The sequence below is a fragment of the Cavia porcellus genome, unplaced genomic scaffold (assembly GCF_034190915.1).
Source record: "Cavia porcellus strain 051 isolate PalLab524CR breed Dunkin Hartley unplaced genomic scaffold, mCavPor4.1 scaffold_26, whole genome shotgun sequence".
Taxonomy (NCBI): domain Eukaryota; kingdom Metazoa; phylum Chordata; class Mammalia; order Rodentia; family Caviidae; genus Cavia; species Cavia porcellus.
Genome location: NW_026947509.1, coordinates 53,571,607 through 53,588,356, shown reverse-complemented (window position 1 = coordinate 53,588,356; position 16,750 = coordinate 53,571,607). Strand labels below are relative to the sequence as shown.

Genomic DNA, 16,750 nt, shown 5'->3' with positions numbered 1-16,750 from the left:
GGGCTACTGGAATTAGGGGGAGACATCTAGACATAAGCCACTCCATACGGGTAAGGAGTGGTTTGTCCTCACAAGAGATGTCTGGCAAGATCTGGGGACAATTTTGATTGTCAACACTGACAGTACTCCTGGCCTCCAAAGGTAGAGGCCTAGGATGCTGCTAAATACTCGACATGTACAGGGAAGCCCCGGGACAAAGAACCAGCCGTTCAGTAGTGCCACGGTTGAGCGAGTCCAGTCTACGAAACTATACAGCAGAGAGAGGTGACAGAAGAGCACCGACTGTCCCACCCTACTCCTGCCATTGCCCCACATTATAGGAAATTACAGAACATTACAGAGAGTAGGACTTCGACAGGCCATATTCACGCGGTCTGTTTTAAAACACTGATACATCCAAGCGCTACAGCAATGCAAAGTGAAGACAGCAGCTTACGGGTTTGTTTTCAACGTGTCACTCTGAAATGTACGCAAGGCATTAAAGATGTCTACGCTGCTTGCAAAGGCCTCACTCGGAGGCACCTGCTGCAGAACCCACTGAGCGCTTCCATGAGCCCCACCTGGCAGCTGCTACCTCACAAGGCCCTGCTAAGAAGCATTCATATTATGCGTTTAATGATACAATCTATCTATTGTGCAGTGTCCTTTGTCTAAATGACCACTGGTACAGATTTAATTTCAGTTATAGCCATAATATTGGAACCATAGTCCTAAGGCCTATTAACATTTTTCAAAGAAAAAAAACATATTAAAGCCCCTCAAAGACAAGACAAGTTACTTCTAGAAAGCATTCATTGTGTGTGTCCATCAAGGGCTATCATCATATAAATATTTATAGGTAGCATCAGAGAGCCACGCTTTTTAAGGGAAAGACTCCTCTTTCATGCTGGAGCACACAACAAATCCTTGCCTTGGAACATTTACCATATTACCAGTTATTCCAAAAAATATTAAAACTTGAAATAAGTAAACAGTTCCTTTACATGTTTTGTGGAGAGGTAAAACAATTTGGTTTTCAAATTCTAAGCTTCATCAACACACAGCAAATCTGTTCTCTTTAATTTAGTCACAAATAAAAGTTGCTTTTTTTTTCATTGTTTTTGAGATGATCTTACTTACTTAGGCCAGGGTGGTCTAGAACTTGTGATCCTCCCGTCTCAGCCTCCCAAGTTTTGGGATGAAAACTTCCTGTAAGCACTAAAAGCTGCAGTTTCAAAACGCAGGTGTGACTCAAGGGCTGCCTTTATTAGACAGGGATAAACTCCAACTTGTGTTTACTTGGTCTACACCAACCGAAGTGGGTTCCTTCAAAGTCAGATCTCTGAGAGGCTGCTAACTTGTCCTGACAAAAAACACTACTTCATACCCCTCCCCTAATTTTGGGAAGAAACTCACTCCAAAAAGATGGAAGGAAATTTGGGGCCTGATTTCCTGTAAAAATGGGGGAACACAACACAGAACACACAGGCCAAAGTGCAAGCGGAACAGGAAGCTTCACACTGCAAGTCAGACATGCGCACACATGCGCATGAAGACCTAGACCTGCCCCACACACCCACCAGGCCACTCTGAACAGAGCTTGCATTTCCCGAAGTGCTCCAAGCAATCAGAGGCCAGGGGAGAGTGCAGAGAAAGGAATGCAGACGGCACACTCTCCTCGGGGCTGGCTTCCAAGGTTGCCCAGCTCCACCAGGGTTACTTCTCACACCCACTGGCCCTGGCCTGGTTCAAGGATGGGTATCTCATCACTTTTGGTTCCCAGCACCTTGTCATCTGCGGATGACTCAGTTTCTTGGGAGCTGTCTGGTGGACGAGCTGCTGTAGATTCTCCTCCGTTTAGGCAGGAAGCCAAAGGAGGATCTCGGAGCATAGCCGAGCATCACCTGGGCCTGTGAGCTTTAATGTGTCTCCAGCTGCACTACTGGGCCCTCTGCCTGACGTCCGAAAGGTAAATGGAGCCGGCACCCGAGCCCAAGGAGATGCCCTGGGCTGACAATGAGTCCGGCCCACGGCACACAGCCAGGGTGGGCGCCTGTTCTCCTGGGTCCCGCCATTACAGTGGATCTCAAGGCGCAGGCAGCAAGGGCCCCAGGGCACCTTCACCAGTACTCACCTTTAGGATGGGCATAGCTGCTCGGCAGCGGGCGGTCTTGCTGTTTTTGAGGAAGTGAGATTCATCCTGAAAGAAACAGCCACACAGTGAACAAGGCCCAACCCTGAGGGGCCACAGGAAGCTTGGCCTGGCCTGGCATCTGCCCTGTGGCTGCACCCCTAAGCGTGCTCTCATTCAGAGCAGCGGGCCCAGGGAAGGAGCCAGGCCTCTAGGACAGCCTCTTTCCTGAACTCTGGGCAAGTCATTCCACGCTTCCAAAGAGTTTTCTGCTCGGACAGCTGGGTCAGTGAAACACCCTCTGCCCCACTCTGCTCCCTCAGAGGCCGCCCGTGGGGAACAAACCACCGAAAGGCAGTTTGTGCTTCGTAAGCACCATCCTGCATCTGTATGGCAGGAGAGACAAGTGTGCCTCAGCTCAGCCATGTGTCCTGCACTGCCACGAATCTCTGGGGTCCAAAACCTGCCCTCAGGGTCATTGTGCAGTAGGGAAGTCAGACCCATTGACATGGTCAGACAACCTAACACTGGCCGGATACCCTACTGCCACTGCGGCGGGATAAATAAAACTCTCCAGGAACCGAAGGCAGCACAAGCCCTGTCCTCCAGAGACTGTTCTATTCAGAATGTGGACTGATGATTATCAGCTCTGCATTCTATGGATAAACAGTCTGACATATATTGTAAAGCCTAATTAGTAAGTAAACATTCACAGGATCTAGGGGGAAATTTTTGTATTAACACACATTTCAATTCCAATTCCTTGCTCTGTGACTCTGAGTTGCTCACTGACCTCCCAATGGTGCCACTATCTCCATCTGTCAAATGGGTGCAATGACACCTTCTAACCCATTGGGTTGCTCCAAGTCTGAAATGTGCTTACGCACAAGCAGCCCTGAGCCCTGTCCTGCCTCTTCAGAAGCATCCGACATTACCAGCCACGTAGGAGACATCCTGGCTTTGTGCCTGAAAAGAATCTACAAGAACCTCATTCCATTTCAGCTATGATGAGCAAGGACCTGGGCAGAATGATAGAGAGAGTATTCCATGTCAAGCCCGGGTGTTACACCCATACTACTACTTCATGACACATCCGCACGACAGTCAGGGTTAGGGACTTTCAGAGAAACTGCAGAAAGTCCCAGGATATGACCAGTGGGTAACAGCGCAGCACGACTGGCATGCATTATGACACCGGCCTGAACCTGAAGCCTCTCCTGTGAGTGGTGTGACACCTCAGGGCTGCCACTGTGTTCCTATCTGTGTTTCTCTGACATCAGCAGAGGACAGCGTTTTGACTTTACCAAAGAACAAACCAACCCTAGTGGTAAGGAGTTGCCAACACAGCCGGCAGAGACAGGAAAACACAGATTATGAAGCCAGCCACAAGCAGCTTTCATCAGTGATTTCTGGCTGGCTTTGTGTCCGTAGGCAAACAATGGACCTGCTCCCACTGTCAGCTCCATCAGCTGTAAAGTGGGTTAACTCACAAGAACAAAAAGATAACATGGCTTGGAGGGGAGCAGGGAAGACCAGTGGTTATACATCAAGTTCCTAGAGCGGATGACACACAAGACATGAAGACGTACGTTGCTCTCCCCTGCTGGAGCCATCACATCCACCCTGGGGTATTCTTCTCATGTTTTCATTCCACTTGGATGCTGGCACACTTGAAATTTTTCAAAGCCACACTTCAATTTGTGCCAAACCAGAAATGACTTCCCCAAAAGCTTGCGACCCAGACAGCTTCGAGAAAATCTAAACACTTCCATTCGCATACGCTGAGAACACAGCAGGGTTCTCACGTCCACAACATGATAAGGTATCCCCTGAGGTCAGCGACTGAAACGTCTCTCCTTTCCTGAGCTCTTGTAACATCTTACTGGGGAGCTTTGTCAACACACCCCGTACAGGCAGAGGTGGCTGGGCACCACATCTGCCCAGACTTTCCTTAGAAAGGAAGCCAGCGGTTAAAAGATGTGCTGTTGGATCTGGGACCTGGGCTCCAGGAAAGCCTCCTTTAATGATCAGCTCAAGTAAAAGGCTTATTTTTTTTAGGGATTTGGGTATCTTCAAATTGATTGGCAGGAAAATTATTAATTGCTGAACTGTGCATCTGAGCCCCTCTGACAAGCTGGCACTGTGTAGACACACACCCTTGCTGTGTGGGCTGCAGGCCCCGGAGCCCGAGGTGGTCTCAGATCCGTGTGCCGGCCTCCAGCTGTGGCCTCAGGCTGCAGGAGAGATGGGCCAGAAAGGCCAGTGCAGACTCACTCTGTCACAGCCTTAAAAAGCTCCCTGGAAGATGCTGATACGAAGCCAGGGTGAGGAACACGATATGGGAGGAGTGAAATGCCAATTCCCCATAACACGAAGACGGCGATTTCAATTCCCTGTGAAGCCAGGAGAGGCTCGGTGAGACCACAGAGCTTCAGTTCCCACAGAGGTAAAATACTCGTGCAGTTTGCCAATCACTTACAATGATGACGACTTTGACAGAGGTTTTCAGCTGCCTTTCCAGCTTGCTTAAAAGGTCAAAACTGACTATGTTGACCAAGCCGGCGGTCAGGCTGCCCTTCCCGTTGACCACCACGTTGACATTTTCTGGCCTCAGAGATGGCAGCCACCGGAGGAAGGCCTGTGGGGGACAAGAGACAACAAAACACACTGATGCCTGGCCAGCTGTGACTGCAGCCAACAAAACTACAGCGCTCTCAGTGTAGACGAACTCAGCTTCTCCCCTGCCACATCCCTCTGTCTACCCAAAGCCTTGTCACCTCCATATCTCCCTCCCTCCCTGTCCCTTCTCTCCACTTATCAGACACTCCCCTCCTTTTGTTAGCAATCTCTTCATGGTGTCACTGAATTTCATCTCTGAGATCTCTGACTAGACAAGCTGCTCTTGAGGAAGAAGTTTATAAAGAGCGAGATGGAATGAAGGGGTAAATGGTGTTTACTGGTGATAATGACAATACTTAAGTAGATGTTCTACAAAGGCACTCTCTCCAGTAACTACTGAAGCCTGGTCCCTGGAGCCGGGGAAGACACCTCTGCCTCCACAGCACCCTTCTGCCTGGCCTGGGTTGCACTCTCTGCCCCTGGGAGTGCTGGCCTTCTCTCAGGCCCACTAGCAACCACCTGACCTTTCCCTGGAATTTCTTCGGTGCTGAGGGAACCTCTGGCACACTAGGTATGTACCCAGTGGCTGCTTTCCATGGGGACTGGCAGATGTCAGATCCCAGGACAGGAAAAGAATGGGGTATCTTTTCCATGCATATTCTTGTAAGTTTTTTCACCTTCTCTCTGGCTAGAGTGGCACAGCTGGGCAGCGGACTGACCAGCAGCACGCAGAGCTGCCTCCTCTTCATCATGGCTCACAGAGGTCTTAGGAAGAAGCCAAGCTGTGAGGAAGGAGGAGGCTGACATCAGTAGCATAAAGCCAGGGAGAGGGCCAGGTCCTGCTTCTGCGCTGAGTTTGCACGTGGGATTTGATACCTCAAAGTTCAGGTCACCCTGCTCTCTACAGAGAAACACTGAGCCCAGAAGCCAGGAGGACATCCAGAGTCCCACCCTGGTCCCCAATGGCAGAAGGCGTGGCATTTAACCACGCATTTGATATTTAACCTGCGCATCTGTGAAGGGACCCGCTGCTGTTACGGATTAAGGAAGATAAAGGAGCTAAAAATATTTTGGAAACCAAGCACGGTAGATATAGGGCACGGGGTGATGCACTGACACTGCCCCAGGCTGGCGACTCCTGGGCTTTCTCCCTCTGAGTCAGAAAACTCCCAGCTGCCCTCAGGGCACCAACCCATCTCTCTTCCCGTCATTACCTGACAGAATCTTTAAGATCCCAGGCCCTGTCTCCAAACCATTATCTTTCCCTGAGAAAAACCTTCTTTCTCCAGTCCCATCCCAAAGAGAACCAACCTGCTCCCAGGTGAAGCGCACAGAAGACGGTGTCACCACCAGGAGGGGCCACTCCTTCCGGTAGAAGGCAGCTATGCAGATGGCTTGGATGGTCTTCCCCAGACCCATGTCGTCGGCAAGCAGCAGGCGGCCTCTTTTTGCTATGGCAAAACTGCAAGCAGACAGGCCAGGTGAACAGTACAGTCTACACTCCAGAGTCCTGTTTAAGCTGAGATGCAAGGCTGGGGGCAGGTGCTACAAGGCCTGCCCTCCAAACCGAAGGGGCACAAGCCAGGCAGGGGGCAGAATAAAAGGAAAAGAGAGAGCAAAGGACAAAACAGGGAAAACTCAGAACGGTTGTCAAGTGGAAGGAAGAAGATCTAGAAGATCACCAGGCCACGTGGACTAAGGGCGAAAGCTCGAGGGAGAGGGGTGAGCCTGCACCCAGCACAGGCAGCCCTGGGGCTGTGAACCAGAGGTGTGAAGAGCTGTCTGTGACCCTGGCTGTGACTGTCTTGAGCAATCTGCCCAGGAAAAACAGAAAGAACAAGAATAAAATGGAGTTAAGAATAAGGCTTTCCAAGATCAGAGCACATTCCATATGCAGAAAGGCAAAGCATGGAGGGACAAGAAACGCGGGGTACACCAGAGGGCGGCACACAGAGGAGAGGACAGGAACGGGGTGTACGTGTGGGAGGGGCACAACCTTAGCACAGGCTTTCATTACAAAGCCAGAAGTCCTGAAACGCACAAGCCGGGCTAGTGCTCTTCGGGGAGAATGGATTCTCCTGCTCTGGAGCCAGCAGGGCCTGAGCCAGGATCCCAATTCTGTGCCTCAGTCCCCACAGCAGTGAGACAGGAACAGCGACAGAATCTGCCGCAGGGGTGTAGGGAGGACTAAGATAACACACAAAGCACTTAAGACTTAGGGAGGCTTGCACCTTCCTTTGCTAAGGAAATGTTTCTATTATAACTTACTATTCCACAGAAAGAAAAATAAGCATGACAAACAGTAAAATGACTTTCTTGAGTCACGGCTAAATCAGTGAAAAGCTAAGAGGACCCTGAGCACCAGAGGCCTGGTCCCTCACTCCAGTCTTCTTGCATCTAAATCCTAAAAAACTGATTATACGCTTGGAAACAAGTGGAATAGTAGCCTGTTTTCTTTCCTTATACAACACAAACAGAATGCAATCTCTTTTAATCACTGCCATGGCCTGCAAGACTTCTAGGCTGCACCTGGGCTTTCCGATTGTGGGAGAACAAAGTTTCTTAAGACGGGAAACAGAGCAGCAGGTCTCTGGGAACTGAAGCCAACACATCCAAGGCCCAGCAGCAGGGGACAACGGGCATTATGTCATGATACTTCCGTCCTCCCAGCAGCCACGGCAGCCACCCAGGTGAGAGGGAGCATCCGTGTCCACGGCTCTGGCCTTGGTCAGCATGTCCCTCCATGGGGGACGAAGAACCCCTGTGGCTGCGACCTCCTCTCTTCAGCAGGCCCGGCTCCTCTGGCACCCCTGCCTCTAGGAAATCTTCTGGACCAGTTCTGGGATCAGCCCACAGCATAGACAAATGCAGGGAGGGTGAGTGTGAAAATTCTCAGTTCTTACCTCACTTTCTGATGTGCCAATTTGGAGGCCAGCGAGGACAGGCAGCACCCAAGTGGTGAAACCCACGGAGGATGCCACGCCCTTCTAATGTTTTTGTCTCAGCCTCCTCAGCTCTGCTGTCTGCAGCTTCCAGATGGTTGGTCCATCTGGCCATTCCACAGCAGAATGGATCCCTTGTATTGCACATTCTTTCCCTTTTCCCTGCCTTGAAGGAGCCCAACTAAGGAACACAGCGCCACGTCCTCCACCCCAGCCCCGCTCCCCAACAAAGACAAGGAAAAGGCCTGAATAACAGAGAAACACAGCTGAATACATCTACGGTTTAGTATGATAGGTTAAAAAAAAAAAAAAAAGCTGGACATGGTGGCTCACTCCTGTAATCCCAGCACTTGGGAGGCTGAGGCAGGAAGATCATTGCAAGTTCAAGACCAGCCTGGGCTACAAAGTGAGCTCAAGGTCAGCCTGAACTACATAGCAAGACCTTGTCTCAAAACGACCCCTCACCCCTGCAAAATGCTACATGCCATTACCAGAAACCACAGATTAAAGTCTCGATTCAATTTTTGGTGGGGAGAGGAGGTGTTTGAGAGAGGGTCTCCCCATATAGTTCAGACTAAATTAAACTCACTATGAAGCCCAGGCTGGCTTTGAACTTAAAGCAATCCTCCTGCCTTGGTCTCCCATGTACAGGGACTCTAGGCATGTGCCACCTTACCCAGCTCAATTCCATTTCTACAGCCAAGTGACCCTAGGTCAGTAATTCTGCCACTGGACACATTCTTCTGTTGAAGGGGATCATTTAGACATTTTTTTAAAAGCTAATTATGTTTAAGAGATTCTGTCCTATAAATTCAGGTCTGTTTAACTTACATTTAAGGAAAAAAACATAGAATTGACAATCTTCTTTGCCTCTGCATCAAACTTCTACCTTTTCAGAAGTTGAAAGCTAGAATCTGGATTTAATTAGAAAGTTTTAAAGAAAGCCCACATTAAGCAGCTTCAAAGCCATAAAGAGAAAAATGATGACATTCTAGGCCACATTGTGGTTCTGCTGCTAAAGCTGTAGTCACATATACATCTGCCTGGGGTACCATGCACATAATGGGACAGAAAACGGCCCCCTAGCCAGTGTACTTCAGTTTCTTAGTGGCCCAGGTAATATTCCTGTCCCAGTTCCGGCTGCTCCTGTCTCTTAGAAACGGCTGGTCACTGTGATGCATAGTTGGTCACACTGATACACATTGTATAAACCAGTCCCCAAATGACAAGCCACACTGCCTCTGTGCTTCCTGCTTGCTTATCCACCAGAAATCAGGCCCTGATACTCTGGGAATAATCCCAATCAGCACCGGTTCACATAAATAAATCTGCCTCCAAACCCTGAACGTTGCTCCCATGTTTCTGCAATAAGACCGCTCACCATAATGGGGTGAACTGGAAAAACCAGCACTCACCACACAGGCATCCCGATAATGGGCCAAAACAGAGCTGCCCAGAGCAGCCAGGGGAAGCCTCTCGGGCACAGCAGGCAACCTGCCTCAACTACAGTAAAGCCAGAGGAAAAAGAGCAGAGGGATAAACCACCTGGAGCCGGGCAAAAGTGAAGCCCAAAGAACATCTTAGAAGAAGCACTGAAATGGCAAAGCAAGATGAAATTCTGCAAAAATGTGTTATCTAAAAGATAGAAGATGGAATACGTGAGCTGGGGATTTAAGCACCTGCCTGGCTAGCGTGAGGTCTTGAGTTTGAGCCCTGATACCAAAAAACAAAAAAATAGTAAGAAGGAACGTGTTATGGTCCAGATGTGAAATGTCCTCCCCAAGTCTCACTTGCAAAGGTGTGGCCAGAGTCAGTCACTGGGAGCACGACCTGGAAGGCAATGTTCTTGGCCCCAGCGCCTGCTCTACTTCCTGACAGCCAGGTGGTGATCAGTTTCGTCCACCCTGACCTTCCACTATGCATTTCTGCCTTGGAGCCAGCCGATCATGGACTGAATCCGTGGAAATCATGAGCCCAAACCTATTCCCCTTTAAATTAGGGCAATCAGGTACTTTGTCCAAGTGATGGGAAAGGAAGAAAGGGTGGCAGATAGGACTGGAAACATGAGAATGTAAGGCTGTGGTAAGCGGCACACAGAGGTCAGGGTGAGAGTAGAGGCCAAGCTTTCACCAGAGCTCCACGATCAGGCTCCGAGCAGATGGGCTCTGGTGGTTATCAGCGCCACTGATAACAGAGGTTCTTCCCCTGGCATAGGTTCTGCCTCCAGCCACACTGCTTGTGGACAGCTCTAAGCCACATAACTTTCCCACGGACCACTGAGGACTCCTCTTTAACTTCCACATTTTCAGTTCAAATCTGTTTTTTTTTTTTTTGGTGCGCGTGTGTGTGTGTGTGGTTCTGGGCCTTTTAAAACTGTTTTTAGGGAGGCTCTTGCTAAATTGCCAATGACTGGGCTTGACATGTGCAATCCTCCTGCCCCAGCCTCCCTAAGTGCCCTGATTATAAGCATGCACTACCATGCTGTTCAAACCTATCATCTGGCTTCCCTCAAGAAGCCTGAAAACAAAAGACAAGTCAGGGCATCAGTTTTATCTTCCGTCTCTCTACACCAGTGATGGTGAATCTATGGCATGTGTTGTTTTTCTTTTAAGACAAAAGGTGTTTACGTGTGAGTTTTTCCTGCAATAAAACCTCAGTATTCCGGTTTAATTGTAGTGCTGGCCCTTGGTGATAAAAAAGTGCGTTCGGGATGCACTCTTGGCACTCATCTCTAAAAGGTTCACCATCACTGCCATACAGTCTATCTTGACTTTCTTGAGAAGGGTCGTTCTCAGTTCAGGTGGAGTAAGCTCTAACCTCTGGCTCCAGAGATAGGTCTATCTCTGAATCTAAGTAAGGCTTCAAGCCTCCAGCCCACCCAACTGCCCCCAGGATCATCAGATGAAGCCTCAGCAGTGTCAGATCCATCGGGAAGAAGTCCGGCTGGGTTGCTAAGCTAGCTGCCCGAGGGAGGTGGATCTGGCTGAGAACAGTACAATTAAGACAGCAGAGGTGAGACGGGGACAGGACACCCTGGCATGATCCTCAGAGATGCTGCATTTTCTGCCACACACAATGAGACATCTCCTTCCTTCAGCTAGTTAGAATTGGGTTTCTGCACATCTGTGATCCAGAGGCTTCGTAAACTCACGGAATTTGAAATCCGTGGCTACAGGAAAGTCTTGGTAATAGCTTCTAGTCATCCATGCAAGAAGGACGTTTATAAAAGAGGAAGCATTTGAAGCCAGCCTGGGATGAGTGATGAAATTTGAGCAAGAGGAAGATCAGGAACCTACTTGACTCCCACCCTCTGAAAGGGCATCAGGTTAGACACAAGCTTGTCGTCCACTCCAGAAAGGTCTGCCTCGGGAACATCTGCCTGAAGGCACAGGGAGGTCTTCTCCAGCTGAGATGCAAACGCCAGGGTGAGCGTCTTGGGCAGAGGTTCCAACTGAACCTGCGGGAGGGCGCGTGCTTGTGCAACTGGAAAGAAGAGAGGCGTGTGAGCCAGTGTTCATGTGAGGAGAGGTGTGGGGAAGGGAAAGAGCTCCTGTTACATGATTCAGTAAGTGGACTTCTGCCACCTGCCATCCTCCCATAACGGCCACTGGGAGGGCACACTGGGGTCCCGGCTGAATCCAAACTGAGTAATGAAACCAGTCCTCTGGAGGGCTAGTTTTCTCTTTTTTCTGTATCAGGAATCGAACTCAGGACCTCACACTTGCCAGGCAGGTACTGTGCCACTGAGCTATATCCCCAGGCCCTAGTTTTCTCCTTCTGATCCTTATATTCTGTAATTAAGAGACCACTCAGTAAGACACAATTTCAGGTTCTACACACAAATGCTGGGAAGAATTAACAAGTGTTTCTGTGACTGATTTTTATAACGTAGTTTTGTTTGTTTGTTGAGACTGGCCTTGAACTATGTAGCCCAGGCTGGCTTCAAACTCACAGCAATCTGAGGAAGCAGTGAACGCTGAATCATGTACTCAGAAACGCTGCTCTGTACAGAGATGCCAGGAGTGTACTCAAGAAAGCCTGGAAGAGTGGGTGTGTTGGCACACTCTTGTACTCCCAGCACTCGGGAGACTGAGGAAGGAGGATCACTGGGAGACCAAGGCCAGCCTGGGCTGCACAGTGACTTCAAGGCCAGCCTGGGCTGCAGAGACCTTGTCTCAGAAAAACAAAAATAAATACATACAGTTCATCCAGCTGAGGGCAGAGCACAGAAGAAAAGCATTTGCCTATCTTTTTTTCAAACAGGGTCTCTCTATGTAGTTCCGGCTGTCCCTGAGCTCACTATGTAGCCCAGGCTGGTGATCTTTTTACCTCGGCTGCCCGACTGCTGGGACTTCACCACCACACTTGGCTGCCTACCTTTTGTCAGGCTCTGGATTGGATCCCCAGTAATTAAAAAAAAAGAAAACGTTGAGTAATAACTCTAAGCTTAGAGTCAGTACTGTAACTTGGAGTGAGCATTACTTGGATTTTTCAATTTAGAGCCTTTTACTTTTCTTTTAAGTCTACAAGTCCTAAACTCCCACATATGGGATGGAGAAACCCCTTCATCTAGTCAGGGCCATTAATCTAGGTGGAAAAAAGAAATTACTTCGGATTTACCTGGAAATGAAAGCCAATTAACTGCACTGAGTTCGCTTTTTGAAGTAATTTAGCCTCGCCCAATCTTAAAACTAGAAGAAAACAAAAATCCATGCCTTCATAATATAAACACAAAATGAATAAACTGGAGACAGAAAAGGATGCAAAGATGGCAGAGATCCCTGGAGAATAATGGTAAACTACCGGTCACCCCGTGCTGTCCAGCAGGTGGTGGCTTCCAGGTGTCCCCTTTATCATTATGCTTTGAAAAAAATCAAGTAGGGGCTGGGGATTTAGCTCAGCGGCATAAGCGCCTGCCTTGCAAGCAGGCAGTCATGAGTTCGATCCCTGGTACCGGTAAAAAAAAAAAAAAAGAAAAAGAAAAAAATCAAGTGGGGAGAGCGACATCACTTACAGACCTCCAGTAGCTTTTTTCCTTTTATCCTCCCAAGGACTCCTCGGAAGTCACAGTAATCTACCTGGGGGCTACCTGTCCTCGGGTACCCAGTAAATGAAGCCATAAGGAGAAAGAAGGTGTATTTCATTCTAACCAGTATTACTTGAAATTCTAAGACTGTTCATTTTCTTCCCCAGTCACGAGTGATCAAATGTTCTAACACCCTCACACAAGGTATCCCAAACATCATCTACCACACCCACCTGTTAGGTATCCTGCAAATACTAATGCCAGTGTGGAGTGTGAGCCAACTACTGCTGTGAGCATGTGCTCTGTGCATTCAATACATTTAACCCACTTCTATCCTTCATTAAATATAAGTGCCTCTTACTTCCAGAAACGGTTTCCATGAACAATTAGCATGATAGCAAACCAGGTAAGTTTGACAGCTTTAATATAAAAATCAGCTGCTCATACCGAAATACAAATACATATCTCCAAATTAAATCTGACCATGCTGATTTCTACACACTTTGAGAGACTGAGCACTTTGTGTATTTCCAAAAACCATTTTCATTTTAATCCTAGAAATCTTCAGAACTCAAATACCTGATGAAAATTCAGGGATGGTGATCCAGTAGGTACAAAATGCTGTCTTTTCCAAAAGCACTATGCTCTTTCAGCCATTTAAAAAGGAAAAAAATCCAACATCCACTCTGTCTCCTACCAACTGCTGTCTCCAAAAGCCCATGCTGCTAGTTCAGCCAACTGGGTGTGTTTTGGAGAACACTACAATTCCTTGTCAACGCCTATCTCGCCTGTCCTTTCTCTGGTACAGAGAGATAACGGGCATGTACTGTCTGGCTTCATGAGCCATCTAGAAGTCATTTCTATGAAAAGCTCTTTGCCAGAATGCTAGTAGCCACACAGCTGAGAGATGCTAATGTTTTCAAATAGCAGCTGACAAGACAAGATCGTTGACAACCCTTCTGGACTGTGACAGCCAGGGGAAAACAAAAGGCCTCATGCCAATTTCACTGTGGGCAGAAGGACTCCAGTCACTTAGAAAGCAGAGAGGAAAAAAGCTCTTAGGTCTGCTTTACTAGACAAATAGCTCTCACCATGTCACCAATGAGCATTCGTCCACTCAGGTCTTATTGCCATTTCTTAATTAGCTTCGCATGCACACACTCAGTGGCTTGGGGTCAGTAAACTAATTTCACACATGAGGAAGGAGACTTCATGCTGAGAGAAGTGCAGACCCCCCAGGTCTGCAGTGCTAACGGTGGAATCAGAGCCAAATTGGAAAGTGCGCTGTGGTCTGCAGTGCCTCACCACCCCAGCTTCCTGGTTTATGAAACTGGCTTCAAAAGTGTCATAATGGGTCAGTTATAAATGCAAATGGCCATTTTAGTCTTATTTCTATCACTGACTTTACTGGGGGCCTGCAAAGGTCCCAGACAAAAAAGCAAATGTGTTCTTTCTCAGGGCCCAAGGCTTTATCCATATGCAAAATAAGGAGGAGCATTCTTATTTCCCCTGGGACATCAGATGAAAAAAAAACATGTAACAGTCCTAAATCCAGAACTCCTAACTCAGGGTTCATGAAAATATCTACGTGAAATGCAAACTTCTATGAGTTCACGACGTAAGCTTGTTTTGTTCTGTCTTTTTGAGGCAGGGTCTCACTCACTGTGCAGTTCAGGCTGGCCTGGGGCTCATTTTGTAGCCCAGGCTGGTCTTGAACATGTAGCAATCCTCCTGCCTCAGCCTTCTGAGTGCTGGGATTACACAAGTGCACCCAGCCTTGCTATGTAAGTTTTTAAGGGTGTCCATAGCTATTTTTAAAAGCCTATGGTGCACAAAGAATAAAAAACTGCTACATACAATGCTATATGAGTGATGGCTTTTTGCCATTATATTTGTCTGCTAATGGTGCACATATCCTACTTTTTGTTATTCCACAAAAATCAAAGCTCTCATAGCTAACATATTTATATGCTTTTTCTTGGTCAAAAGACAAAGAGATGCGAGGAAAGAACTAACAGCTATTTCTAATAAAAATTCAGGTTTAGTCCAATAGTTCTCTGAATCACAAGTTCAAATAGCAGCAGCCAGAGAGCCTCAGCCTAAGGCAAACACCACCTATCCTTTCTGTATCAGATAGCATTTACCGATAGGAAATGGCATCACTTCCTATTTACACTTCAGCTTGTCATTTACACCGTCTTTCCTCAAGGTACTAAAAGCTTTTCTTATACACTTAATTTCTGTCAGTAAGGCAGGTAGGGATTAGAGATCCCCTTCTTTATTGAAGGAACAAATGGGACCCAGAAGATTGAATTATCTGTGTGATACCACACAGTAAGTCACATAAGCAGAAGAGACGGGAAGAAACCCAGCTTCGCCCTTTCCTTAAAGCCGAGCCTGACATGTAACCTCTGTCTCCCTATGTCCAAGCCTCTGCAGTTACTGCGGCAGAGGGAGGAGGAAACTTTTCAAAGACATTAAATTCAAGGCAGACTCTTAAAGCTTAACAATAGCATGACTGAAATAAAAAAAGTAAGGTGGGTTTCTCACCTAGTTTATTGTGCTCTTCCAAGAGAAAGCTCCACTTCCTGGTCGTGACATCTGTAATGAGAAGAAAGAAATCAGCAGACAGGACACGCCACCCTCCTACTACGTCACCACATTCATTTACCCCTGGAAACCTACATCAGTCTCCAGCAATCTGACCGGCCATGAGCTTGTACTGGGGATACAGAAATGAAGGCCACACCAGCCCTCAAGATGGGCAGGGACGTGACAAGCTGGAGTTGGAAGGTGTTGGTAAAAGGTGCTACAGAGATGTGTGACCAGGAGTGGCCCAGGTCAGAAACATCCCAGACAAAGCTCACACTTCCTTCACTCCAGGCACCCAGCTCTCATTTGCCCTCACTACGGTGAGATGGGTGCTGTGCTCAGCTCCACTTCACACAGGAACCGAGCAGCAGAGAACAGGGTGTGGAGCCATCATGGGGTGAAACTGCCTACATTCAAATTCTAGCTCTGCCTCTTATTAGCTGTGCAACCTTGGGCAACTTATATAAGGTCTCTGGGCCTCAGATCTTCCATTTGAAAAATGAGAGCAGTATAGGATTATCCTGAAGATTACATGAAATTTAAATGTGAAATGTTGATAAAAGTAAGCGTGGAAAACAATGAACACTTAAAATAAGATGGTTATGAATTAATATATTGTTATTATTATGCCATTTGCTACTTAGCACAGTGTAGCACAAAATATAGGCAATATTAACTACGAAGGTACAGTACCTTACTACCCACCATGGGCTAATTACTTAAAGGAATTTCTCTACCAATCCACCCTTTGAGACAATAAGAAAACTTGCACTTGACAAATGCTCTGGACTGCAAAAGTCAATTCTCTGCTGTGAGGTTGTTTTGCAAAGTAAGGTGGTCAGGGAGAAACACTTGGACATGGTGAGTTTCAGGAAGGAACAAGGGAGTCTAGGGGTCACCTGATAGGAAAATCAGACCAGAAAGACAGCCTTGAACCTAGGAATAGCCCAGGGAGCCACTTCCCAAACATAGCTCTGACAGCCTCACAGAAGTCAGCAGCAAAGTCTATGAGTAACAGCTACGGAGAATCCAATCACGATTTCTGGAAGTCTTGGAGGGGGCAAGATCAGGTATTGATATTTTAGTGGCATCTACTACTCAAACAGCAGACCAGGTCCACAGAGTGATTTGCATGGCCCATGCAGACACAAGAGACTGTGTTAGCCATTATGGGTGACCCCAAGCTAAGCCAAAATCTGAGGGGCGGGGGGCAAAGAACCCGCCCATGAGCATCTCATGCATGAGAGGGCTAGGCCCAGCAACCTGTGTTCGACATCAGCCAACTTATCAGCTACAGGAAGAAAATGAACAACAGTACCTCCCTCTCCATGAAGCAGCCCTGGCCCTAATGAGAGCTCTCCTGGTACAGGATTTCTGTGGGGGTGTCTCCCATGACTCTGGCTGAACAGGAGGTCAGAGGCATGGCATTTAGGGATCTGCTCTCAGTTTCCCTAAGGAGAA

At 47.8% G+C, this 16,750-nt stretch overlaps 1 protein-coding gene across 1 annotated transcript in view; it reads right to left on the bottom strand.

Moving 5' to 3' along the window:
• The window catches only part of Smarcal1 (SWI/SNF related, matrix associated, actin dependent regulator of chromatin, subfamily a like 1), a 49,712-nt gene that overhangs the window by 23,964 nt on the left and 8,998 nt on the right, over window positions 1–16,750 (bottom strand). Inside the window, exons 5-9 of the mRNA XM_013160147.3 lie at window positions 15,248–15,298; window positions 10,968–11,154; window positions 6,041–6,191; window positions 4,590–4,748; window positions 2,114–2,179 (exon numbers count right to left, since the gene is read on the bottom strand). Of these exons, the coding sequence (XP_013015601.1) occupies window positions 2,114–2,179; window positions 4,590–4,748; window positions 6,041–6,191; window positions 10,968–11,154; window positions 15,248–15,298 (614 nt within the window). The remainder of the gene's footprint in view (window positions 1–2,113; window positions 2,180–4,589; window positions 4,749–6,040; window positions 6,192–10,967; window positions 11,155–15,247; window positions 15,299–16,750) is intronic.